General features: G+C 50.3%; 1 protein-coding gene across 2 annotated transcripts in view; it reads left to right on the forward strand.

The window, feature by feature from the left end:
* The first annotated feature begins 5,552 nt into the window (after positions 1–5,552).
* The window catches only part of SLC43A2 (solute carrier family 43 member 2), a 43,781-nt gene continuing 21,743 nt past the window's right edge, over positions 5,553–27,590 (forward strand). The window contains exons 1-5 of one of the 2 annotated variants that reach the window (XM_040243799.1): positions 5,553–5,645; positions 6,527–6,754; positions 14,938–15,145; positions 16,915–16,970; positions 18,110–18,186. In XM_040243799.1, the coding sequence (XP_040099733.1) occupies positions 6,595–6,754; positions 14,938–15,145; positions 16,915–16,970; positions 18,110–18,186 (501 nt within the window). In that variant the 5' untranslated portion in view covers positions 5,553–5,645; positions 6,527–6,594. Of the gene's footprint in view, positions 6,755–14,937; positions 15,146–16,914; positions 16,971–18,109; positions 18,187–27,590 lie in introns of both variants that reach the window. The other variant, XM_040243798.1, reaches the window with a different exon arrangement.

Below are 27,590 nucleotides of genomic sequence, written 5' to 3' on the forward strand. Positions count from 1 at the left end.
CAGCTTGTGGGTTAGTTCCCCAACCAGGGACTGAACCTGAACCTGGGCCCTCAGCTGTGAAAGCACACAGTCCTAAGCACAGAACCACCAGGGAATTCCCCAGATAAAAGTTTTTTGTTTGAGGTTTTTAACTCAAAAAAATGATATTTTGATATGAATGATATAAAAACCATTATCATTCATGTAGCCAATGTTCATAGCAGCACTATTTATAATACCCAGGGCATGGAAGCAACATAAGTATCCATCAACAGATGAATGATAAAGATATGTCTACATACACAATGAAATACTACTCAGCCATAAGAAAGAAGTATTGCCATTTGCAGCAACATGGATGGACCTAGAGAGCATCATACTAAGTAAATCAAAGACAAATACATGAGATCGCTTTATATGCGGAATCTAAAAAAAAGATACAAATGAACTTACCTACTAAACAGAAATAGACTCACAGACATAAAGAAACAAAATTATGGTTACCAAAGGAGAGGGAGGGAGAAATAAATTAGGAGTATGGAATTAACATATATAAAATATTCAGTTCAGTTCAGTCACTCAGTCGTGGGCGACTCTTTGTGACCCCATGAATTGCAGCACACCAGGCCTCCCTGTCCATCACCAACTCCTGGAGTTCACCCAAACTCACGTGCATCAAGTTGGTGATGCCATCAAGCCATCTCATCCTCTGTTGTCCCCTTCTCCTCCTGCCCCCAATCCCTCCCAGCATCAGAGTCTTTTCCAATGAGTCAACTCTTCACATGAGATGGCCAAAGTACTGGAGTTTCAGCTTTAGCATCATTCCTTCCAAAGAACACCCAGGACTGATCTCCTTTAGAATCTCCTTTAGAATGGTTGGATCTCCTTGCAGTCCAAGGGACTTTCAGGAGTCTTCTCTAACACCACAGTTCAAAAGCATCAATTCTTCGGTGCTCAGCCTTCTTCACAGTCCAACTCTCACATCCATACATGACCACTGGGAAAACCATAGCCTGACTAGACGGACCTTTGTTGGCAAAGTAATGTCTCTGCTTTTGAATATGTTATCTAGGTTGGTCATAGCTTTCCTTCCAAGGAGTAAGCGTCTTTTAATTTCATGGCTGCAATCACCATCTGCAGTGATTTTGGAACCCCCAAAAATAAAGTCTGACACTGTTTCCACTGTTTCCCCATCTATTTGCCATGAAGTGATGGGACCAGATGCCATGATCTTCATTTTCTGAATGTTGAGTTTTAAGCCAACTTTTTCACTCTCCTCTTTCACTTTCATCAAGAGGCTTTTTAGGTCCTCTTCACTTTCTGCCATAAGGGTGGTGTCATCCACATATCTGAGGTTTTTGATATTTCTCCCAGCAATCTTGATTCCAGCTTGTGCTTCTTCCAGTCCAGCGTTTCTCATAATGTACTCTGCATATAAGTTAAATAAGCAGGGCGACAATATACAGCCTTGACATACTCCTTTTCCTATTTGGAACCAGTCTGTTGTTCCATGTCCAGCAGATAATAAACAAGGACCTATTATACAGCACAGGTTACTATATTCAATATCTTATAATAAACTACAGTGAGAAAGATATAACTAATAAACCACAGTGAAAAATATATAACTCCATATATACATATATGGAGCTTCCTGGTGGCCCAGTAGTTAGGGCTCCATGCTTCTACTGCATGGGGCATGGGTTTGATCCTTGGTTAAGGAACTAAGATCCCATATGCTTTGCTCTGTGACTCAAAAAAAAAAAAAATATATATATAAATATATATATATATATATATATATATATATAATGGAATCACTAAAAAAAATGAAAAAAAAATAGTATCATTAAAATGTGAATTTCAAAAAAAAAGTGTGAATTTCTGGGACTTGCCTGGTGGTCCAGTGGTTGAGACTTCACCTTCCAAGGCAGGGGGTGTGGGTTTGATCCTTGCTTTGGGGCCAAAACATAAAACGGAAGCAATACTGTGACAGACTCAATTGTTGTTTAGTCACTCAGTCATGTCCCACTCTCTGTGACCCCACGGACTGTAGCCCACCAGGTTCCTCTGTCCATGGGATTCTCTAGGCAAGAATACTGGAGTGGGTTGTCATTTCCTTCTCCAATAAAGACTTTAAAAATGGCCCACATTAGAAAAACTTTAGAGCGAATCTCTATGATTATTCTAAGGCCAAACTTCTTTTCATATCTTTATCAGTTATTAGTATTTTTTTCTATAGATGATTTGGTTATATTCTCTTCCCACTTTTCAACTGAGATGTTCATCTTTTCCTCATTGATTTATAAGTGACTTTATATAAAGGATATTAATTCTTTGTCCAGTTTGTGATTGGTCTTTTAATGCTGTTTACAGTTTATTTCTCCTTTTCCCTACAGAAATTAAAATTTTAAATTTAGACAAGTCTTTTTCTTTTTGACTTCTGGGTTTAATGTCATGTGTAATGGAAAGATGGAAAAGCCTTTTCTACCTTAAAATCAGTAAAATAATCTTCTACATTTTTTTTAGTACTTTAGTGGTTTTATTTATGATTTTTTAATTGAAGTATATTTGATGTACAATGTTTTATGTTACACATGTACACTATAGTGACTCACAATTTTTAAATTATAATTATAAAATATTGGCTATATTCCCGGTGTTAAGTAACATATCCTTGTAGCTTATTTTAGGTATAATAATTTGTTTATAATTTGCCAGCAGTGCTAATGTGGGGTCTTTAACATTCCTGACAAAAAGACTGGGAGAAAAAAAACCCAAACCCAGGGAATTCCCTGGTGGTCCAGTGGTTAGGACTTGGTGCTTACAACTGCCCTGGCCCAGGTTCAATCCCTGACGGGGGGACTAAAATCTTTAAAGCCACAAGGCACAGCCAAATAAAACCCCACAGAAAACAAAACAAAACAAAAACCAGAATTTCATCCAAATTAGACCTGGATTCAAATCTCAGTTCTGACATACTTGTTACTTAAAGCTGGTTTTTTCATCTGGAAAATAGGCATGTCGCTATCTTCCAGGGTTACTGCAGGGATTAAATGACACAGTATGTAAAGCACCTAGTAAATTTTTGACCCTCAATAAACGGTCATTATTATCCGCATTACATCATTCTCCCAGCTTTGAGTCCTTTATTCCTAGAAGCTGACACCTTTCACCTCTTCATTTATTTATGTTTTCATTCAACAAACTCATATTGTGCATTTATTTTGTACTTACTTCTGTATCAAGAGCTGGTTATAGCAAGCTGAATAAGGCGTGGCTCATGTCCTGACAGAGAAGGCAATGGCACCCCACTCCAGTACTCTTGCCTGGAAAATCCTACGGAGGAGCCTGGTGGGCTGCAGTCCATGGGGGTCACTAACAGTTGGATACTACTGAGCGACTTCACTTTCACTTTTCACTTTCCTGCATTGGAGAAGGAAATGGCAACCCGCTCCAGTGTTCTTGCCTGGAGAATCCCAGGGACGGGGGAGCCTGGTGGGCTGCGGTCTATGGGGTCGCACAGAGTCAGACACGACTGAAGCGACTTAGCAGCAGCATGTCCTCAAAGAGTTCATAGTCAATGGGAAAAATGGAAGTCAAACAGATGAATAGATAATTACAAAACAGTCAATGGACAAAGATAATGGAGACAATCACCGGGAGTAGTTAGGGACGACTTCCTGGAGGACCTGCTGTTCCAGGAGGGACTACGTTTGAGGGTCACAGGTGAGAGAACAGCACCTGCAGGAACTACAGGCAACTCCATGTGGTTGGAGCAACTAAGAGCAGGCAGGGCAACCACCGTGGGGGAGGAGCCTGTGTGGGTCAGGTTGGAGAATTTGAACTTTATCCTGCAGTGCCAATGGTAGAGTTTTAGCGTTTTAGCAGAGGTCAGATTTACCAAGGTTAGATTTGCATTTCCCAAAGCTCACTGGGATGGAATGGGGGTGGAGAGATGGATTTGAGTGGCTGAGATTGGAACCTCGATGAACAGCAGCTGCCGTCCTAGGGACACACATGGGCAAATTAGATAAACATTTAGGAGATACAGATTCTATGGGTGGGGTCGGGGTGGGATGGAGAGGGACGATAACAGCCGGTGACCAACAAATATTGAAAGGATGATGTTTCACGGTATCTAACTTCAAGTAGGCAGTGATGCTATGATCTTCGAGGTACAGTTTTTGTGGGGGGAGAAAGTGAATTACTTTACAGGTGTGTTTGAAACAGTTTAGAAATTTGTGTGGAACAACTGCCTGAGAGACAGCCCTCAAGTAGGTGGCTCTAGGAGGGAGGGAGGAAAAGATTGACTGAAGTGTGTCAAGTGAGCGGGTGAGATTCTTCAGGGTGGGGCAACCAGATAGGCAACCAGCCAGGATCCTCCAAGACCACAGTGTCAGGCTTGGTCTGAGCAAGGTTGCCAGCGGCGGGTTGATGGCGGCAGGGGGCGCACTCGGACTCAGGGTCTAGGAGCACTAAGCTGCCGGGGCTCTCACAGCCCTGGGGTGACAAACCAACTCCACAGTGTGTCAGAGAGACCAAGCTGAATCGGCGGGAGACAGAGGGCCCTCTGCCGGGTTGTGCCTCCGATGGGGGAGAACCTCCAATTGGAGCTAAAACTCCGGAGCCCAGGCTCCATCCCCCTGCCGTGGCAATTCCTCGGGGTCTCTCATCAGACCAGGAGCCTAGAGTTCTCCCGACCCCACGCGTCTTCCCGGAGGCCTGACTTCTGCTAGTAGTTTTGCGCTGCCCACCTCGTCACCTTGCAGAGAGGCCCCTAACCGGAAGGAGAAAGGGGAGTAAGGGAGTAGAGATGGCACCAGGCAGTGGGAAGGATTGGGGGGTCGGAGGCTGGAGGGGGTACCTGACGTCCTAGGAGACAGACAAGCCCCAGACTCCCACGTGGAGATCCCCGAGGGACACCTTCCAGGGACCGGACGGATGACACCCAGAAGTGCAGGTCGTGAATCAGGAGAGAAGGGAAGAAGAAGCACACCACGCCTGGACAGAGCTCCGGGGATCTGGAATGTGCAGACAGCGCTTGGACGGGGTACTGGAGGCGAAAGAGCGAGGATTCAGGACACAAAGCCCAAGGAAGACAGGATGGCAGCATCGTGTGGGGAGGTGGCGGGAGGCAGAACGACCCACGCGGAGCCAGAGCATCGGGCGTGGTGCTCAGCGCACAGTGAGAGCTGGGGACTACGAAGCGGGCCGGAGGAAAACGGAGCCAGGGAGCTATGCGGGCTTCGGGAGGGAGACCCGCGTGCAGTTAAGGGAAGTCCGAGAGCTACGGAACAGCGAGCAGAGGACCCAATCCAGGGACAGGGTTTCCGGGTAAGACTCTGGAGAGGCGATGGGAGAATGCCCCTGGAGCTTCCCGGCCAGACTGTGACTCCAATTTTAAGCCGCAGACCTACAGCACCGCCGCACGCAGCCCCAGCCCCCCCAGCTCTCTTGTTTGTCTCCCAGTCCGGCCGGAACCGGCTTCTGCTCGCCGCGGGGCGGGCGGGTGGCTGCCGATTGGTTAATGCCTGTTTCCAGCCCCGACTCAGCCTATCAGCGTGCGGCAGTGTTTTCTACTAGGGGTCGGAATAAAAGGGATGGAATAAAAGGGGGGGCAGAAAAGGCGCCGGCCGGGCCCGATACACATCAGTAGGAGCCGGGTGAGCTGGATCCTGGGGACCCGGTCTCGAGCTTGAGTGCTGGGGAGAGGAAGGCGCAGGAGTAAGGGCGTAGGGAGAAGATGTGTGCATAAGGGAGGAGAGACTGAATGGATAAGGAGCCGCCAGGGAAGGGGTCCAGGAGCGTGCTAGGGGATGGAGGAGCAGGGTTCGCTTCCATAGAAACGAGCCAATTGCCGAGGAAACGGCCCCAGACGGGGGTCGCGCGGGAGGCTCGCGCCGCCGGTTTGAACCGGCTTCGCCTCTCCCATGCGGGGCTCGCGTGGCCGCAGCGCCTAGCGACCTAGACAGCGACCAATGGCGTGGCAGTTCCTGTGCCGTCAGGCCAATGAGAGGGCCGCGGGCGGGCCGTTCCGGAGCTCCGTGCGCTGATCTTGTGGTTAAGGGACCCGGGGCTGGGGAAGGGTCTCCAGTGCGTGCGTGCGTGCGTGCGTGCGGGCTCTGGTGAGGGTCCCGGGGAGCGGCAGCCGTTAGGTGTGCCCCTGCCCAGGTATCCGAACCTCCGGCTGCCTCTCCTGACAGCTCCCAAGCTGCGTCAGTTCTGCTGGGAGCCTGCATTAGTTCCACGTCCCTGAGCACGCGTTTGTCCCTTCGTGTTTCTATGCCTCAGTTTCCCTCCGAGTGAGCCGAGAGAGAAGTCTCCCTGTCTAGACGGGGCGGCTTCTCCCGGAGCTGCGGGCTGGCGAATGAGCCAGCGGCGGAGAGGGTGGCCCAGGGCCGAGGCAGGGCTGGGGCTTCCTTGCTGCGCGCACTTGCCTCCCGCGCTGCGGAGGGGGTGACAAGCTGCGCGCGCTGCGGCAGCGGCCCGGGTTGGCCGCCCAGGCTGAATAGGGCCGGGCGCTGACGCCGAGGTCCGCGCGCAGGTGGCTGCAGAGAGGAGCCGGAGCCGGGTCGCCGCGCCTCGCCGCGCCTCGCCGCGCCTCGCCTCGCCATGGCGCCCACCCTGGCCACTGCCCATCGGCGCCGCTGGTGGATGGCCTGCACCGCCGTGGTGGAAAACCTCCTCTTCTCGGCAGTCCTCCTGGGCTGGGGCTCGCTGCTCATCATGCTCAAGTCGGAGGGCTTTTACTCCTACCTGTGTACTGAGCCAGGTGAGACGGATACCCGGGCTGTGGGGTCGTTCCGGGAATGGGGGCTTTGGGAGGGGACCGAGGGCGGTGTATACCCAACCAGCAAGACCGCCTCACTGCGCAACTCCTCCTAGTTAGCAGACGGCCCGTTTAAACCTCCTCCCCCCTCCAGCTCTGCTGGGTACAGATCATCGTCCCTGTTTCTTTGGCTGAAGACATTGAGGCTCAGATCTTCTGACTTGCATGAGGCCTCACAGCTGGAGACTGTCATAGATCCAGAACCCCCAAGTCCAGGGTGTTCTTTCCACCACCCGGGAACATGACTGGACTCCTCTCCTCCCAGTGCCTGGCACATCACTTGCCTTGCAGTAAACATGTTGCTGTCTGACTGTAAGAAAGAGGAACTCCTGACTCAGTGGCTGGGGTGCAGCAAGAGAGAGGAAGTGGCTTGGCCTCCACCCTGTGAAAGGTTCATCTAGAATCTAGATGGTTTTCAGTCAGGCCTTGAGTCTCTAAAGGGCTTGTCGGATACAATTTCTTTTCTATTTTTGCTGCTTTCTAATTTTCCAAAGGACATTTCCTCCCACAGGCTGTGAGAACATCTCAGTGGCCTTCTTCCCCTATGAGGGGGAGGGGAAGGGGGTATTTCTGGAAATGACACTAGGGCTGTCCTCTCCCTTTGCCACACGTTGGTGTAACTGAATGAAAGCTGAGGATGCCTGTCTACAAGAAATCTCGCCCCCCACCCCCGTGGTCACACCCGATGACCTTGTTTGAGGATTCTGATTGCTGAAGGTCAGTGGGACTCAGCCTAAGGGTGGGACCCAAGTGGCTCTCACTCTCTACACTTCTATCCCTCTTCTTCAGCAACCTTGATAATAAATGTTTTCTTCTGTCCTCTGTCACTTCCTAATGGTTGAAGTGAGTAGCGTCTCTCCCCAGTACCTTTGACAGCCAGCCCCTGCCTCAGTTCCCTTGGATGGAAATAACCCAAGTCTGACCTCCTGCATCACACCATCAGCTTGCCATTTTTTTTCCTCCCAAGACTGCTAACTTTGAGGGAAGAGAAAGCTTTGGATCGGCTCATGCTGCATGTAAGCCGGTGTAGAATCCTTGTTTTCCTACTCTGATCTTCCCAGGAGGTTGCTGAGCATTCCAGTTACTAGGGAAGCTTCAGCTGGAAGAGGTTAAAGACAGGAGAAAGGGAGGAGATGCTGAGACTGCCTGAGAGAGGGCAGAGAGTATATCGTCTATGACCTTTAGCCTTTAGCCACTCAGAAATATTTCCTAATAGCCTAAGGGTTCTTGGCAGACCTTTCCCCACATCAGCAAGAAACCTTGGGAGACAGGAGAGTCACTCAGACCTTGTTCCTTGAACAAGCTTTCTGCTTTGCCCGAGAGATGTTAGGAGATTAATGACTGGAAGGGAACAGGTTGGAGCATTTGGCACCTCCTCTCCTCTCTTGTGGATCATGACCCTTCCTACTTGCCTCTGACAACTTCCTTCTGGCTGTATAGAGGGGTTAAAGAACAGAAAAAAAAAAAACACATCATCTCCAGATGAAGCTTTTAGCATCTCATCCAGATTGGAGGACTGAGGTGGTCAATTTTTTTTTTTTTTTTGTCCTACTGTGGTGTCAGAAGGTCAGATTCTAAGGTAGTTTATTTTCCCCCCACGTTGCCCACTGATTTAATTTATCTTATGGTCTTGGCAGCGCCGGGGCTGGTCACTTCATTCCTGCCTCAGCCTTGGCTGCTTCCTTCATTGAAGTGGGAGGAGTCCCAGCGATTGTGCCAAGAGCAGTGCTGAGTTGGTGTTTAAGCCCTTTCGAGGCTTGCCTGGTCCCTCCTGTAAACCAAGTGAGGGTGAAGGGTCAGGATTGTGGGTTGAACATCAACTTCTTATCCTGTGCCTTTTGTTCCTGCCTCTGATTTTGGTTTTTCTGACTATCTGGCAAACCCGCTGACCCAGCATCCGTGCTGGGCAGGCCTGCTGATTCCACAGGGCTTATCTCTTTTGGCCTCCTTGTTTCTTGGAAGTCTGAGCAGCCTGTTGCCTTGCAGGGCCTGGCATCCCCGGGTCTTGCCTGGCTGGGAGTACCTGGAGGATTTGAGGATCAAGATTTCTGCTTAGGCCTAATATTGTCATACTTGGGGGACAGCTGAATTGCAGAGAAACAGTTTGGCTGTTTTTTATATTTATTGAATGAGGCTTGTGAAAAGCTGACCAGTCTACAGCTGATTGAGATGCAAATTTGTCAGCGTTTTGTGGCTTTTAGGACCCATGCTTTGGTTTGGAAAATTTGCCTGAACCTGTTGAAAGGTCCTCAGAACTCTTGCTCGGGACTCCGGCCAGGATCCGGTCACAGACACAGTGTCGGGTTCCAGCGTGGCGAGGTGGGACAAAGAAACAAAGAGCTGGGTTTTCCGTTTCCCCTCAGCTCTTTAATCCCTGTCCACCCGATGGTCAGGGTGGATGACAGGGGCTGGGGACCTGGGCTGGCACTTGGCTTTGCCTCCCCAGCCCCCTGGTGTGGGCAGGAGACCAGCTGGGTTCCCAGCCCCGGCTTTCCCAGACCTGTGTCCTTTTGGCCTCTGGATGGCTGCTGTCACCAGCGCCACCCCCCACCAAACCTGTTTCTTCATTTTTCTCTCAGCTAAGGGGGCTGGTGCTCCCTGTGGATGTTCAGTCTCTTTTATCTGACCCATACCCTCAGGAAACATTTTCTGAGATGCTGTGCTGGGCGCAGAGTAATCCAGGCCCTCAGGGGGTCTGCAGTCAGCCAGCATCAAAGAGTCACCACACACAGACCTACCCGATCCCACATGGTGGTCAGACCCCAACAGAGAGCAGTGTGCCGAGGTGGGGTGGGGAGAGCAGCCATGGGGATCTGGTTCAGCTTGGGTGGGGGGCTCTCTGATGCTTAGGCAAAAGCGTGGAGGGCCAGAAGGAGTGAGTCAGAAGAAGACAGGCAGTGAGCCCCTGCAGCAGGCTGTGTGCTGAAAGAGAGGAGGGAAAGGACAGAAGGGCAGATGATGACTGGAGAGATGGGAAGGAGCCTGCAGGGCCCTGGGGAGATTGGATCTCCTTTTCAAGCCAGGAAGAAGCTCCCGAGGCAGAAGAGACGGTCAGATTCACCTATTAGCCTCTTAGGAATTATTGAGGGTTTGCCACATGCCAGGTGCTGGGTGGGATCATGGCGGGTGGGGGGCGGCTCTGGAGATGGGAGACGTGGCTTCTGCATGAGGAAGCGACGGTCCAGCCCAGCCATGGACCCCAAAGCAGGCCCCAGCTCTGTGCTCTTGACCTCCTCAGTGACTCTGTTTTGGTGACCAGGGGCTGTACCCTTCACTGAAACAAAGCGGGAAGCTGGTCCCCGGGACCGTGAGAGGGCAGGGCCAGGCCTGGTCCCCACCAGACTGGGCTGAGGCTGAAGAAGTGGACACGAGACAGTCCCCGCCACTTCACGGCCCTCCCTTTTTATGTCTCTTCCACCAGTGGTATGTCTCAGACGTCACTGGTGGTACCTTTGGAAAACCCGTCCTTTGACTTTTATTGCTGTGAATAGGCCTTTTTTCACTCCCCACTCCCTGCAACTTCGGTATATTTTGGATGTTGTTTTTTTAAATTCTATACCTGTGTCGAGAGGCCTGCAGGGCCTCCGGCCTCAGGATGTGTCACAGAGGAGCTGATGCCCTCGGCCCTATGGCCCTCCCCACCAACCGCCTTCCTCCTTCCTGTGACCTAATTTTCCTCCTCCACAGCCGCCCGCCCCCACATGCCTTCTTGGCATCCCATGAAGGTCCTGTCCAGCTTGGTTGGCTTTCGGGGACCTCGTGGGAGCATCTCGGGGGAGGTTCCCATTCTCACTAGGTGACATGAAGGGCCACCTGGCATGATCCCTGACACTGTCAGCCTCAGGTGTCTTTTATTCTCTCAGCATTTTCTCTCTGAACTGCCTCTGACCCAGGTGGTACAGCATCAGTACAGCCTGAAGGTCAGGAGGAGCTTTGAGGTCCAGCCGCCTAGACTCAAGTCTGGCTTCCCCAGGTACCTTCTGTGAGACCCCAGGTACCTGTTTGGATACTCCAGATGGCCAGATGTGAACTAGTGGGTGGAGAGGGAGGTGCTCAGTGACACAGAAACTGCTAGCGTGGAACACAGCGACCAGCGCACACCGGCCCTCTGTGACCACAACCAGGGGACCAGACCCTGGCCTGGCCAGCGCGGTCCTCTGATTGTCTGTGTCCTGCCTCGGGCTTGCTGTGTGTGAGGCTGACCTCTTGCCTACATACCCCCTGCCAGACAGAGATGCTGCTTCCTGTTGCCGGATAGACTAAGGATTTGAGAGAGACAGGAGGTCCTGGGGCAGTGACCATCAGCAGGGAAGTCCAGGGGCCGGTATTGGGTGGGTGGGGCAGGGGGCTGCTCAAGTATAGAGGGGCCTCCAGCCCGGTGCCCCTTGCTCCTCAAGAAGCCTTGTCTGGTCAGCTGTTCTGGCTTGTTGCCCTAGGGTAGGGGGAGCCCCCTCCTTGATCCAGGGTGGTTAGGGGAGCCTGAGTGGGGTCACAGCACTTTCTTTTCTCCCCTGCTCTCTCGCTAAGAGTTTTGAGTGCCGGGTTCTGTGAGTGGGGCCGAACAGAGCAGGCATTGTTCCCTCCTCCCTGCCCCGGGTCTCCTCCTAAGGAGCCTCATGCCCGTTCCCTGCACACTCTGGACACACCAGTTCCTTGCCTGTTTCTTCTTGGTTCACCTTCCTGGGTTAGGCTGGGCCACTCTGGCTGCCTCTGTGATAAACAGGTGCAGGTGAGGCCCAGAGCAGGCTGGGCTGGGTGAGGGCTGAGTTCTAGCCTGGGAGCAGAGGGGCACCCCAGAGGCTTGGCACTTCCTGGGCACTTCTCTGTTTTGTGTCTCTCTGGCCCACAGTGGCCCAGGTGGGAGCAGAGTGAGAGGAGCAGCCTGGGTGTGACTGTGTTTGGGCATCTGCTGGATCTGTGATTATTCGTGTGGGCTGTTTACTGCCAACAAAGCTTCGGGCTCACAGAAGGTTGAGTTCCGTCTGGGGCAAGGGGCACTCTCACGTTGCTCCCTGGGCCGGTAAGAGGCCACTCAGGCCTCCCCACCCCCCGGCTCATCTGTCTCTGGACATCACTGCCCGGAGCTAGGAGGGCAGACAGCCAGGTGGCCCCGTTGGCAGAGATTTAAGAGAAGGCTGGTGGCCCAACGTGTAAGGGTCCTGCTCTGTCGCAGCGGCCCTAGGATGAAAGATGGGAGGGACAGCCTCCCTTCCCTCCACTGTGCCTTCTCTCTCCTGGAGCCCCTCCTGTCTACTTACAGGTGACCAGATAGCTAAACAATTCAAGATGGTTTTTTGTCCCCATCTTCAACTAAGAGCGAACCAGGGTGTCTGCCTTGAGTATGCATGTTGCCTTGGGATTTCGTCTTCCCTCTCTTGAGAAGTACAGCCGTGGTTTTAGGTCCAGCCCCGGGGACGACAGAAGCAGGGCCCCCTGGTGCGTCTGATCAGAGACAGCTGATCCCGCAGCACTGCCAGCCCTAAGTGATTTTGTGTTCTCTGTTGTGCCCCAGACCCTGCACGGCCACAGTTAGGTCTCACAAGCCAGCGACCCGGGACCAGCAGCTGTCCCTCCCTACTCCATCCACTCTGTTGCACCTGCTCTGGTTTGCTCACACCTGCACACCAGCCCGGAGGTGACCATTGCTTTGCCTGGTCCCTCCCGCTTCACATTCAGGTCCTGTTGCTGCTAGCAGAGCTGACACCCGAAACCAGTGCCGACCTGTGAAGCAGCTCTGCTCTTCCAGAAGTGGGCCCCGCCGTGAACAAGCAGCTCCAGCCTGCTGGCCCTGAGCTGGAACCTCCTGGGCTCAGCTGACCCTGTTTGTCATGTGTTTTGGCTGCCAGTGTGGTGCGGACATCTTTTGGGAAGCTGAGATAAGGTGGCGGAGATGAGAAGAACGGAAATCTGGCTTGTTAGGTTTTGTCTCTGTGGCTTCAGGGGTTAACACTGTGGCTGTGATCTCCTTCAGTCCCCTCTGGCTTCAAGTTGGTGCCATGCGTCCTGTTTCATTTCTTCTTTCTGGATCCTTTTGGTCAAGGTGATCTGATGCCACTGTTGCATTCATTCAGTAAACAGCGACTGTGCGCCAGGACCAAGGGGAGGTGCTGGGGACATGGGTGACTGGAACACAGTCCCTTTCCTAGCCCAGTGAGAGGCCAGATATGAATTCATGCTACGGATTAATGATCAGTTATGGAACTCTGCTTCCAGTTACAGCATCCGGCTCTGCTACCTGCCGGTTGCATCATTATCCCCGTTCCAGGTCTCCCATCAGAGTAGTAGTAGTAACAATAATAATAACACATACATACCAAGTTGCTTCAGTCGTGTCTGACTGTCTGTGACCCCATGGACTGTAGCCCGCCAGGCTCCTCTGTCCATGGAATTCTCCAGGCAAGAACCCCGGAGCAGGTTGCCATGCCCTCCTCCTAGGGATCTTCCCAATCCAGGATTGAACCCGTGTCTCTTATGTCTCATGCATTGGCAGGTGGGTTCTTTACCACTGGCACCACCTAGTAAGGTTCTAATAATAGTAATAACTTTTAGCTATTGGTAATGAGCACTTCTTATGCCTTTGTGAGCTCTAAAATATTATCTGGATTTTCTCTTTTACCCCAAATTCTAGAGAGATAGATATATTTATTACCTGATGCCCATTTTACAGATAAGGAAACTGAGATAGAGAGAGATGAAGTCACTTCTCCCAGGTGGTAAAATAGCAAGTAGAGAAACCAGAATTGGAACCCAGATCCCAACACCCCCACCCTCAATGTGCCCCCAACCAGGACCTGTTGGTCAGAGGTTGGCACAGAACGTGATTCACCCAACGTGCATCTTCTTCTGTGACCTTGGCTCACCCCCCCAAGAGAGGCCCAGGCAGGCCTTGCCGACCTCAGCTTTACGGCCCTGGCGCCAGAGGGCCGTATGCAGGAGACAGCACTTATCTGCTGAGAGGTATTTCCTTGAGTCTCCCAGCGTGACCTCCTCGTGTCTAATCAGAGGCTGCTCCTCTCCCTGCAGGATTAGTCAGCATCTCTTAACTAGCAGTCCCAAGAGGAACAGAGCACGTTTCCCACTGCGTGCCAGCCCGTCCTCCACCCTCCCGCCCCTCGCTGCCACAGCACTTTTTCCTTCCCTCTTTTTGCCGTCTTGGGGCTGGGTGGACTTTGGAGAGGATCATTGAGGACTAGGATTATGGCATAGGTGTGGCCACTAGAGACGGTGACATGGTGACCCCAGTGAGAAAAAGAAGACAGGTACCTTTCGACAAGTGAAAGCAAGTTATTTGGCACTCTTTTTTTAAACAAAAAACCTTTCCCAAGAGGGTTCCATGACTCAGTATATGTAGTAGTTGATGCTGTGAGAACATGAGAGAGAATTTAGCACAGGGAATATGTGTTTGAGAAATCTGATGTATTAGGCATTAAAGGAAGCCCACTCACCCTTCCCCTCCATTGACTCACAGCAGCTGAGCCCAGCAGCTTGTCCTTCCCAAGTGGTCTAGGGTCGCCCTCCTGTCTGCTGGCCACAGACTGCTTCCATGGACAGAGCTGCAGCGAAGTTCTAGCCAGCTGGGGGACCCACAGCCCAGGCTGGGTCCCAAAGCCTGCTATTCTAGGTGTCGCTTACTCTAGAGTTGGAATCCTGGGACTTGCCTGGTGGTCCAGTGGCTAAGAGTCTGAGCTCTCGATGCAGGGGGCCCAGGTTTGATCCTTGATCAGGGAAGTAGATCCACATGCCGCTACTAAGACCCGGTGCAGCCGAATAAGTAAATTGGAATCCCAACCTGGGGCTTGTGGGTGCTACAAAGACGCAAGAAGCCCCTGAGACTGTGGGCAAGGCTTTTCTAAGGAGCAAGCGTGGCACTTTCTTTATTGGATTCTTCAAAGGGAAGGTGACTCCCCTCTCCAAAAAAAGAAAAGTTACGAAACTCTCTATTATCACTCCAGGGAGCTTTGGCCACGTGGACATCCCAGTCTGCTGGGGATATTCAGAGCTCTGAAGGGGCCCAGAGCTAGCCCTGGCCTTCTCAGTGGGCTGACTCTGGATGGGCAACTGCCCCTCTGGTCTTCGGAGATCCCTGCCTTGACCCTGTGATCAGGTTCCCCTCCCTCTACACACAGAGAATGTCACCAACGTCACAGTGGGGGCCACGGCAGAGCTGGAGCATGAGGAGGTGAGCCGGATGAATGGCTGGCTCAGCTGCAAGGCCCAGGATGAGATGCTAAACTTGGCCTTCACCGTGGGCTCCTTCCTGCTTAGTGCCATCACCCTGCCCCTGGGCATCGTCATGGACAAGTACGGCCCGAGGAAGCTCAGGCTGCTGGGCAGGTCAGTTCTGGGGGGAGGCAGGTGGGCGGGGTGGGCAGAGGGAACCCCGGGCCACGATTCCCCACTGTAGGGGATCCTGGTATCTGCTGTCAGGGGCACTGCGGCGCTCCCTGAATGCCCACCTGGGATGGGTCTGCTGTGATCTTGTGTTCTTCCAATCTGCGTAGGAAAGTCACAGGACTCAGGCCTGCCTGGGAGGACCTGCTTGTCATTATGATTTCCAGTCTTTTTCATCTTCCCTCTCTGTGAGAAAAAAAGATTTTGAACACATACCTCTAATATAAGCACATGGAATCATCAATAATGTACACATTTGTCGGGCTTCTCTAGTGGCTCAGATGGTAAAGAATCCACCTGCAGTACGAGGGACCAGGCTTTGATCCAGGGGTCGGGAAGATCCCTGGGAGAAGGGAATGCAACCCACTCCAGTATTCTTGCCTGGAGAATCCCACGGGTGGAGGGGCCTGGCGGGCTATAGTCCATGGGGTCGCAAAGAGTTGGACACGACTGGGCGACTAAGCACACAGGCCTCTACATATGTCATTCTTAATGTTTAATGTGCTTTATTCTTTTCTTCCATTTTTATTGAGATATTAATTGATGTACAGCCCTGTGTAAGACTGAGGTATAGCATAATGGTCATGTTTACATACGTCATGAAATGAATCCCACAGAGAGCTTAGGGAACATCCACCATCTCATATAGTATTTTATATGCCTTATGATACATATACAAAAGAGATAAAATGGCTGAGATTTTAAATTACAAAATGGAAAATTATAAAATTTCTAAAATTGTAAAACAGTATTTCCCTACCCCAGGCACCTTAGTGGGTCATCTTATGCACCTCCTAGGGTGTGTTCCTAGGCTGTAAAACTCCAATCCGCCAGTCTCAGGGTCAGTCTGCCAAGCAGCTTGCCCTGTCTGGCCAGGGTCCTCCCCAAGCCAGTCCCACTGGGAATGAGCATTGTGCAGGGCAGTGGTTGGCCATGAGCGAGGCCCATGGCCCTGAAGGGAATCAGCCGGGGAGATCAGTGTCATTCATTCTTTGGAGCTTACAAAGGCTTGGTCCCCAGCTCAGAGCCAAGTAGAGGGGGTTTGAAAGCTGCCACTCATCACCCCTTGCCCCGTGGGGTTCTTTCTGTCCCCTGGCTGAGCGGACACAGGAGCCTTGGGGATGGGTTGTGTCCTTTCTCGCTTCACAGCCTTGGCTCTGTCCAGTCGGGAATGGAGCGGGCAGTGCAGTGGGGTGTTTACCGGGTCTGGCTTTGGGGCTTGAATTCCAGCTTAGCCACCTGCTAGCTAGGTCACTGGAGAATTTCATTTTTGTTTCTATGTTGGGTTTGTTATTTATGTATTTTTAGGTATTTGAATACCTGTGTTTGTGTGTTTTTAAAAAAAAATCTATTTTATTGAAATGTAGTTGATTTACAGTGTTTATTAATTTCTACTGTACAGCAAAGTGATTCAGTTATATGTTTATATGTGTACATTCTTTTCTGTATTATTTTCCATTATGGTTTGTCCCGGTATATTGAATATAATTCCATGTGCTATACAGTAGGACCTTGTTGTTTTATATTTGTTATTTTGAGTCTTATTTTTCTCACCCGTAAAATAGAGCCAATTATGCTCCTTAGAACTGTTGAACAAAAGAATGTATGATAAATTTTCTGAAAGCATCTTGACATGTAGCAAATACCTCCATATAAACAATATTAACAATAATGATGATAACCAATACTGTACTATTTCTCTTTCTTTTTAGTGCCTGCTTTGCTGTCTCCTGCTTGCTGATTGCGTATGGAGCAAGTAACCCAAACTGTGAGTATGCTTTTCCTCTACCCTTTTGTCAGGGCTTGGGGAGACAGCACCCAGAGGTGCTCGAAGGCCCACCTGCTCTAGGAAGCTGGGCCAGGCCTGTGCTCACTACTTGAGTTAGAAGGACACTTGTTAGACCTTTACCCACTGACTTAATTCAGATGGTGGCTGGATAAGCAAATGGCCCCAGACAAATGTCTGAGAGAAGCTCCCAAGGGATGAGGAACGCCCATCTCATTGCTGAGCCAGGCCAGTCCCTGATAGACTCACTGATGCCAGCTTGAGAACCAGGCCAGCTGCAGGAATATATGCAGAGGTCATGAGCTGAACTGCTCGGAGCAGCCCAGGCCTGCACTTTAGGATGGCTCAGAAGCCACCTGGTCCCTAACTCTGTTCAGGTGGAGCTGATGCTTCAGGACTTTGGAACAAACACCAAAATAGGGCTTGACTTTCACCAAAATCTTAGGGTTTTTTTTGGCTCCACTGCACGACATGTAGGATTTTAGTTCCCTGACCAGGGATAGAACTCGCGCCTCCTGCATTGAGAGTGCTGAGTCTTAACCACCGAGGGACTCCCGTGTTTCACTAGACTCTTATCCAGGCTCCTCTCCTAATTGAGGGGTACCTGTATTTTTTATTTCAGCGAACAGCTTTTTTAGACCTCTCCCTTGTGGGTAAAGGGCTTCCCTTGTAGCTCAGTTGGTAAAGAATCTTCCTGCAATGCAGGAGACCTGGGTTTGATTTCTGGGTCGGGAAGATCTCCTGGAGAAGGAAATGGCAACTGACTCCAGTATTCTCGCCTGGGAAATCCCATGGACAGAGGAGCCTGGCAGGCTACAGTCTATGGGGTCGCAAGAGTCAGATATGACTTGGCAACTAAACCACCACTTGTGGGTAAGGTTAGTGAAGAAAGGGGGACGAGGATACACCTTTTGCAAAAGCCCAAACTCCATAAAATAGGGAGGAGGAGGAGGAGGCAGAGGCTGGGCCAGCTCCCCAGGTGTCCGGCACTAATGCCTGATGACCTGTCATCACTAGCAGCATTTGCTCAAAGCAAGCTCCTCATCAGCAGTGGATCAGGCTCCAGCCTCCCTGAAGCTCAGTTGTGGTTCCCCTCTTACCAGCCTTCTGCTTCCTTCCAGCCCTCTCTGTGCTCATCTTCATCGCCCTGGCTCTGAATGGCTTTGGTGGGATGTGCATGACTTTTACCTCATTAACAGTAAGTACCATTAAAAAAATATATATTTATTTGGCTCTGCTGGGTCTTAGTTGTGGCATGTGGGATCTAGTTCCCTGACCAGGGATGGAAACCAGGCCCCCTGCACTGGCAGCATGGAGTCTCAGCCACTGCACTGTCAGAAAAGGCCCAGTACTAGTTTTTTTTTTTTTTTTTTTTTTTGAGAAGATCTCTATAGACATCAGAGAAGGCAATGGCACCCCACTCCAGTACTCTTGCCTGGAAAATCCCATGGATGGAGGAGCCTGGTAAGCTGCAGTCCATGGGGGTTGCTAAGTCAGGCACGACTGAGTGACTTCACTTTCATGCATTGGAGAAGGAAATGGCAACCCACTCCAGTATTCTTGCCTGGAGAATCCCAGGGACAGAGGAGCCTGGTGGGCTGTGGTTTATGGGGTCGCACAGAGTTGGACACGACTGAAGTGACTTTGCAGCTATAGACATCCCTTTATGGCTCAGATGGTAAAGAATCTGCCTGCAATGCAGGAGACCTGGTTTCGATCCCAGGGTTGGGAAGATTCCCTGGAGAAGGGCATGGCAACCCACTCCAGTGTTCTTGCCTGGAGAATCCCCAAGGACAGAGGAGCCGGGTGGGCTGCAGTCCACAGGGTCACAAAGAGATAGACATGACTGAGCAACTAATACTTTCACTTTCTAGTTCAGTCATCTTTTTGCAAATCTGAGGCAGCTTTTATTGACTCTAATTTGCTTGCCTTCCATTCACCTGCATCTGCTGGAGTATCCGAAGCAGTAAGGGTTGTTGTTGGTGAAGTTGTGGCAGCAAAGCCTATTTGCGGCTCCCAAGCTGGGGAAGTCCTGCAGCAGAGTCAGTCTCAGAGCAGCCTGTCTCCTGCCTCCTGACCTTGACTCAGGCGCCAAGGAAGCCAGCTTAGTAGCTGTGTGGAAGAAAAATAACCTGCCACCTACTCTCTTTTCTCTTATTTTCTATGGCAGCTCTGGCTAACAGTGAAACCTAAAAACAGACCTCTCTTGGAATCACCCTGCTTTGTTCAGAACTGAATGAAAAACTCTGGAGAATCACAGAGCCTGCCCTTCTGCTTGGTTTTCTTTCTTTCTTTTTTTTTAAAAATAATTTTTATTTATTTATTTTATTTTTGGCTGTGCTGGGTCTTCACTGCCACTCGGACTTTTCTCTAGTTGCGGCGAGCTGGGGCTACTCTCTAGCTGCGGTGCTTGGGCTTCTCATTGCAGTGGTTTCTCCTGTTGCAGACCACAGGCTCTAGGTTGCAGAGGCTTCAGTAACTGTGGCGTGTGGACTCTAGTTGCGGCCCCCCAGGCTCTAAGCACAGGCTCAATAGTTGTGGCACACAGGCCCAGTCACATGTGGGAATCTTCCCAGATCAGGGGTCGAACCTGTGTCTCCTGCATTGGCAGGCAGATTCTTTACTCCTGAGCCACCAGCAAAGCCCTGCTTGGTTTTCTAAATGCCAAGGCACAGGGAGCCCTTCTCCCAAGGGAGGGAGATCCTTTCTTGGGATGCTGAGCGCTCTCTTATGGTAGCCCCAGAACACCATAGAGTGGGCTTCTTTTGGAAGTGAATGAGACTGCATGAAGATCTAGGTTGAAACAAAGTCCAAAAAAAGCCAAAAGAATCTTTCCCCAGAAGGAAGAAGGCAGTAATCTGCCGGTTCACCTGGCCAGGCAGGTGTGCCTTTCAGAGCTGGCCATTGGGAAAGAAGAGAGAAGTGAGGCTTCCTGAGGGATTTTTCTGTCCAACAGGAAAGTCTCGCCTGCCTTAGTTTCCCCTCGAGAAGGTTTTTCATGACACAGTGCCTTCAAGCCCTGTTTATTTGCAGGGCATTGGCTTCTGCTTTCTCTTTCCACTAATGAGTCAGGCATCAGGCTGCTGAAGGGCCCTCGTTTAGCTTTGAGGGAGCCCTGGAGCCTTGCTGGTCTTCTCCTAAGGAACTTGAAGAGGTGCTGACATTCCTGTGACCCCTGGCCTGCAGGCTGTGAGCCAGAGGCCCGGTTGGGCCCGATTCCTCTTCTCAGCCTTCCTGTGCTTTCTCAATTTATTAACTTTATCCTGGCGGGAAGGGTGAGCTATCAGGGCCTGCATCCGTGGAAATGGAGCAGTCGGTGGAGTCTGTGTTAGGCTGAGAGAGGCACTGCCCAGGACCGCACCCATGGTGTGCTCCAGAGTGGGGGACTCAAATACCCAGGGTCTCTGGTTGCCTTGCCCTGGTAGTGTGAAGGAGACTGACTTTGTACTCTTTTGTGCATTTTTATTTATTTTTTTAATCAGGTAGATGATTTATTTCTTTGGCTGCACCAGGTCTTTGTTGTAGAATATGGGATGTAGTTCCCTGACCAGGAATCAAACCCAGGCCCCCTGCTTTGGGAGCAAGGAGTGTTAGGCAGTGGACCACTAGGGAAGTCCCAACCAGATAGATTTTTTTTGAATGGGTGTATCTCCTTCCCTCTCAAATTCCTGGGGTAAGACACATGTTGAAGCTGTACAAAATATGTTAGAACTGTCAAACACACCGATTCCGTTCAGCTGTGTCCGCTGTGAAGCGGGAGCCCGGTTCTGTTTGTTCTTTGACAGCGTAAACATGACCAACTCTTTCATCAAAATGAAAAATGAAAATCTGCCATCACCCCCATTATTTGAGCCACACTGTGTCTATGTCATGGCAGTTCTGAATTTCAGGATAAAAGAAAGAGATGGTCCTTGAACTTGAGTATATGCTCTGAAATACAGAAAGATGCTCTATTGTTATAAGCCTGAAACAGATTAAAGACCCCCCTCACCGTGAATCCCCTTTAGGGAAGTCTTCCAAATGAGATCATAGTTGTGGTCCACAAATCCTTTCGGGGTGGCTAGGAGGGTCATAAAGATTCTTTTCGTTTTCTTTTCTTCTTAATGATTATAAAACAAAATGGTTTGATTTTAAAAAGTCAACTATTTGAGAAATGTACAATGTGAACTGTAAAATCTTGTAAGTCTAACTTCATCAGTTTAGAATGTAGCTCTTTAGTATTAAAAAGGGAATCTAAGTATACTAAAGTTCTTTTCAAAAGAAACTCTGTTACAACTTGCCTTTTTCACTTGACAATGTATCTCTTATGTCTTTTCCTGCCAGTCCTTAGAAATCTACCTTATTATTTTAAACTCTAGAGATTGGCCTCATTATTAGACAGTTCCATGCGATTCTCTAATATAGGTTGCCATGATTTATTTAACCAGTTTCCTGCTAATGGACTTTTGGGTTAGTTTCCAATTTTTTTGATTTATGATTCTGCTGAAGTGAACATCTCTGTACATGTGTTTCTATAAAATAAATTCCTGGAAGTAGGATTGCCAGGCCCCAGGATCAGCATGTTTTAAATTTTAATGTAGACTGTCAAATGGTCTTCCCAAAAGGGTATACACAGATGCTGGCATTCCACCATATCTGAGAAGTTTTCTTCCACACCCCTTCCAACACCCTGTCCAGATTCTTGTAAACATTAGCCAATCCAATCTGGTGAAAAATAATATGTTACAATTTAAAATTTCTTTAATTGTTAGTGAGATGGAGTATCTTTCCACTTCTTTTTGATGATAATTTATATTTCTTCTGGGATTGCTTCTTTGGGTCTTTTGTCTATTTTTCTACAGGGTTGTTTCTCTCTCTCTTTTTTTAATTGTGTTTTGTAAGCCCTCTTTCATACACACACAAAAATTAGTTCTCTGAGTGAACAGTGGTCTTACCCTAAGTTTTTTAGGTCCCTATGTGGTCCACAAAGGAAGCCTGGGCATTCCTTTGAAATTCTCCGAAAGCAAATTGCGCGTTGTGTGCCTGGGCAGGTGTGTTTTGGGGGGTCTGTTGCTTTCCTCAGCTTCTAGTAGGTCTGTGTGAAGCTGAACGCACCGTAGCAGGAGTGTTTCTCTTCACTCCTCGCTCTCCCACAGGGAGGTGAAGGCTGTACAGGCCAGACGGTGACCAGACAAGAAAACCATCTGACCACCACCTGGAGCATTTAGTTAGCAGGCATCTGTTTTAAGGTAGCCCGGTGGCTTGTCCCTCTAAGGCTCCCATTCTTGGGTCTAGAGCAGAGGTCAGCAGACGGCTGCCCCCAGGCCACACCCAGACCACTGCAGGTTGCTGTGAACACAGTTTTATCGGCACAGAACCGCTCCCACTTGATTCTTTTGTGCTGACAGCGGAGTGAACGGCAGTGACAGCCTCACTGCATGGAGACCACACGGCCTGCAAACCCGGGAATTTCTCTGGCCCTTGGCAGAAAAAGTCTGACAACCTTAGGACTAGAAGCACAAGAAGCTGCTCAATCATGATTCCCTGTCAGAGGCAGGGGCTCACCCCCAGCCCCAGCCCCAGCCGACCCTCTCCCTTCTAGTTATGTGACCCTCCTCCTCAAGCACTTTTCATGCCATCGGCTTCCTTCTCTGTGCCCTGGCCTGAGGGACCTCCTTGGGCAGTCCTCTGTCCCGCAAGGCTTCAGATAAGGAGCCTTTCTAGATCAGGCCTCGAAAGGGGACTGAGAAGCAGGTCAGTGAGGGCAGGCTGTGGCTCTTGGGCCATGTTCTTGGGCCGTGGGGGCTTCTGCTGAGCAGAGCTGAATCTAGTCCTGACACAGCCCAAACCTTTTAAAAAGCAGAACCGTTAGGATCGGCTCCTGGAGGTGCCAGACCAGCAGCACAATGGCACTCTCTGTTTGGATCTCCCAGCCGTGCTTTCATCTGGGGGACAAAGGAGTCTTCAGGGTCACCTTTAGGAGCTTCCTAAATCAACAGCTTTGGGACTCAGTGACAACCTAGGAATCTGGGGGGAGGGGGGTTGTGTTGCCAGGGAAACCTTAATTGGGCTTTCTGAGTCTCAAGGGCTTGTGGTATAAATAAGGATGACCAGGGACTGTGAACTGCTATCCCCATTGGTGCTAGCGAAGAGGCCCTAACTTCTCAGAATACCTTTTCCCCACCGGCCTGTAGACCCCCTTCCAGAGCCAGAGAGGTGTGTGTACCCATGGGTGATCCTGCCCCCATGAGCAGAGGCTGGACCTCCTGCCAGGTGGGCTGGCTTTCCCAGGTCCCTGCCTCAGAGGGTCCTGGGCGATGTGACACCCTCAGAGGAGGAGGGTGCAGGTCACCAGGGGTCAGGACCTACCCCAGGGTGCCGAGCCTCAGCCTCCTCTTGGGCATCTGGACAGCACACTCAGGTCTGTTTGCTCACTGCCTCGCGTTTGTTCAAGTCTTTAACTCGCTCCAGTGGCTGGAGGAAAACAGCGGCCGGCGGCTGAGGTGGCGTCTGGGGGCCACCACCCAGCGATCTGGGGCTGGGGTTGCTTAGAGATGGGAGTGGATGCCGCCAACATTGTGAACATGTCTTTTCCACTTCATTACTCTGACCCCTGTCAGCGTGGGTGGGACGGGGAGTTCTGAGCTGAAACCCTCCCAGAAAAGTGATTGCAAAGTGCTGCCAGGCTCCTTAAAAATTTCTCTGTGGGCTTTCCCTGTCTGACTCATGGGAGTCTTACGTGGAGCCTGAGGAAGAAATGATCCCACAGGAGTTGGGATCTGAGTTTGAAGAGAACAGAGTAAATGCCCATCTTCGAACACCTGGGAGGAGAGGAGGGAGAGGATTCGGGATATAGCAGTGAAACAGATGGCCCCCTCCAGGGGTGTGTGTGGAATTTAGCATTCCTGCTCGGGTGGCCTGTTTCTATGGCCAGGAGAGGGTCCCCACAGCATCCCACGTGCCCCACATGCCAGGTAAGCAGGATTCACCTGCTGCCCCCAGCCAGCTCTGCCTCTGGGTTTCTGGTTGTGTGCTCTGAGAGCCCAAAGCCATCAGCCCGTCACCATTGGCCTGGGAAAAATCCACCCATCAGAGGGTTTCCACCCCGTGAAGTTGCCCTAGCACGTGACTCATTCAGGGGTGGACTGAACGTGTAGTGGGGGCCTCGGAAGGGCTGGACCTGGCTGGGAAAGTGAACGAAGTGGCTGGGGAAGTGGGGCCCCTCCTCCCCACCCCTTCAGCAGTGAAGCGGAAAGGTGACCACAGGGACCTTTACCTGGCAGCGTGTGCTTGGAGCTGCCAGTCGTGAAGGGTTAGAAAAGAGCCCAGCTGTGCTGAGTCCACTTGTCCAGACTGGTACCTGGATCCTGGCCTGTTCAGGCTGCACAGGGCTCTTAGGTGTGTGCAGCAGCCACTTGAGGACAAGGGTCACCTTTGAAAGGGGCCTGAGGGCCCAAATGCCAGCCCCCCACCCCCACCCTGGATGGCCCGTGGCGTCTCCCCAAAAGCCAGGGTGAGCCCCCCTAGCTGGTGGGCTCCGGAGATCACTGATTCGGAAAGAGGGTGCCAGGTGCTTCTTCTGTCCCTGCCTGCCAGCAAGCCCCAGGCCTGTCTTGGGGGCTCCTGGGAAGAGAGACATCTTAAAGAAGGTCCTCCGAGGAGGGCCACCCATCCTCATTGTGCTGGAGCCTGGGCTTCTGGTGATTCTCAGCCAGTAGCCGGCTCGGAGGCCAGCACTCCAGGGGAGGGGCCATCTGCAGCTGCTGTTTTCCCCTCTGGGAAGGTCACAGAGCCGGAGCCTGTTTACAGTGCAGCCCAGGGGCTGAGGGAATGAGTCACCACTGGTTTGCGCGGGGATGGCATTCCGAAGCCGGCTCGGAGGACGGGTTCTGCCTGGCTGAGCCCACTCCAGCCCCCCTCCTACCCCGGGGCAGCAATAGCATTAATGGCGGTGGTGGTGGGCAGCCCCCCAGAGCCAGGGAGGGGGCCGGCGCACTTCCCCCCACACCCAACCTGCGAGAGCAGTTGGGAACCCAGGGTCAGGAAACCGCCCTGCTGAGTGTTTTCCTAGCATCTGTCTTTGCAGCTCGGCTGCAGCTTCCTACTTGGCAGGAGTCATGGTTCTTCCCCCTCCACCCGGCCTTCCAGCCAGCACTAGGCACTCTGCTCAGTCCTCAGCCATCATTCACTCCATCACCAGGGCTTCTGAGTGGCCATTATGTGCAGCTGAGGTCGGGCAGAGGCAGAAGGAGGGAGGGAGGAGGGGGAGGGGGAGACCAGTTGGGGAGGAGACCCAGACAAGATGAAAGGAGAGTCCGCAGCCAAGGGCAGGTCCCCCTGAGAGTGCTGCCCTGGACTGTGGGGAGGTCAGCTCGGGGAGGTCAGGGAGGGAGGAGGCAGGTAGGTCTAAAAGGAGCTTTGGAAAGGATGTAAGAAATCTCTAGTGGGGAGAGCAAACAGAATGCTTAATAAGGAACAGAGAGAGGTATGAGAGGTAAGGATAATTGCCTTGATCCTCCAAATCAAGTGTGGACCCTTCAGGGGCTGCATGTGTGTTTTCCAGGAGACAGAGTAGCCCAGTGGCTATGCACATCAACTTGACCTGCTTTGAGTTCTAGTTTTGACCCTTACCAGCTTAAGGATCCCTTGACTGTTTTTTTTTAAAGAACTTGTATATTTTTGGCGGCGCTGGGCCTTCGTTGCTGTGTGCAGGCTTTGTCTAGTTGCGGCGCGCGGGGCCCACGCATGCAGTGGCTTCTTTTGTTGCGGAGCATGGTCTCTAGGACAGGCTCAGTTGTTGGGGCACACACAGGCTTAGTCGCCCCACGGCATGTGGGATCTTCCTGAATCAGAGATCGAACCCGTGTACCCTGCACTGGCAGGCAGACTCTTAAACTGCTGGACCACCAGGGAAGTCCCCTTGACTTTTCTAATCCTAAAGTCTTGGAACCATTAAGTGAGGGTAATGAGTGACACTTTCTTGGTAAGGATGTTATGAGGGTTTTTAGGATAATAATAGTTTCTGTTATAATAACAACGCTACTATATTATTTAATATATTAACATAACCGTGTACACTGTCATATATTATAACTTAATAATAAGGAAAAATCCTCTGATCAAGCTGCTCCTGGGCAAGGTAAATGGGGGAAATTTCCTCTAGCAGGTATGACAGCTTTGGGAGGAAGGGAAGGAAGTGGCTTAGAGGATAAAACACAATTAGTGTTAACATTTGAAAAATAATTAGTGCCCCCAGGGTAAACTTCTCTTCGCCTGTGTTTGCTGTTTTGTGACCACGCACTGACCACTGCCAGGATGTTTATGCTTTAGCTTTCACTGGTCAAGGTCATCCTTGATACTGTTTTCAGAGAAATTTCATCTGACACACATGTTGTTGTTTAGTCTCTAAGTCATGTCCAATTCTTTTGCAACCCCGTGGACTGCAGCCTGCCAGGCTTCTCTGCTCCTGGGACTTCCCAAGCAAGAGTACTGAAGTGGGGTTTGCCATTGCCTTCTCCAGGGGATCTTCCCAACTCAGGTATCAAACCTGTCCCCTGCATTGGCAGGCGGATTCTTTACCACTGAGACACCAGGGAAGCCGTGACACGAATGTTAGGTAGTCACTAAAAGCTGAAATACTTGACTACCCATTTAAACTCTTAGATTGGTCAGAAAAACCCTACCATCAACTATGACATTAAAGGACAAACTGGGAAAACGTACCTAACAGTATACGAACAGACTGTGAAGGTCTTTAATGTATAAAGAGCCTATACCAAATTAATATGAACGAATTAACATCCTCTTAGGAAGAAAGGACAAATGAGGACTGTAACTGACTGGTTTTAAAAAATGTAGGAAAAAATGTTCAAAGTCATTAGCAATCAGTAAATGTAAGTTTTTTCAATTCCAATTGGTTTAAAGTTTTCTGGAAGGTCGTTTGTCACAGAGTATCACAAAAAAAACTTAAACACATGGATTCCCTTTTGCCAAATGATTCTACTTTTGGGAATTTACCTTAGGGAAATAATAGCTATTTGTGTATATGTTTATCTTCAAGCATGTTCATTAAAAAATGTTATTTATGATAAAAATTGAAAAGGATCTGAGAACATCAGAGAAATGGTTGTTGCATAAATTATAGACCATTCAGAAAAGGAAATACCAGACAGTTGTTACAAATTATGTTGAAGATGAATACAGGAATAAATTAGGAGGTATTTATAATATACAAAATAAAAATAAAAAGTTTTTAAAATATGTAGTATCTGATTCCAGTTTGGTTAAAAATTATAGGTATTTATAGGAAAATGAATGAAGGCAGTTACATCAAAATGATAATGTGGCTATATCAGGGGAATTCTTTTTCCCCCAAGGGGAATTTTTATTTCATTTTTCATGTGTACTTTGTTCTAGATATTTTACAATGAACATGCATTGCTTTCCTAATCAGCAGAAAATAACTGTAAGGTAAAGTATAAGATGTACACATTCCTGAGGAGGCTGTATAGTGTGGTTTGCCCTGAGGCTCTGTACACCCTGGAAATGTATACCAAATGCTTACCAAAAGAACATATTAAGGAGGGGGAGGATTTTCAGGGTGTTGTAAAGAATGTTCCAGGC

This window comes from Oryx dammah, unplaced genomic scaffold (genome assembly GCF_014754425.2).
Source record: "Oryx dammah isolate SB20612 unplaced genomic scaffold, SCBI_Odam_1.1 HiC_scaffold_8, whole genome shotgun sequence".
Lineage (NCBI taxonomy): Eukaryota > Metazoa > Chordata > Mammalia > Artiodactyla > Bovidae > Oryx > Oryx dammah.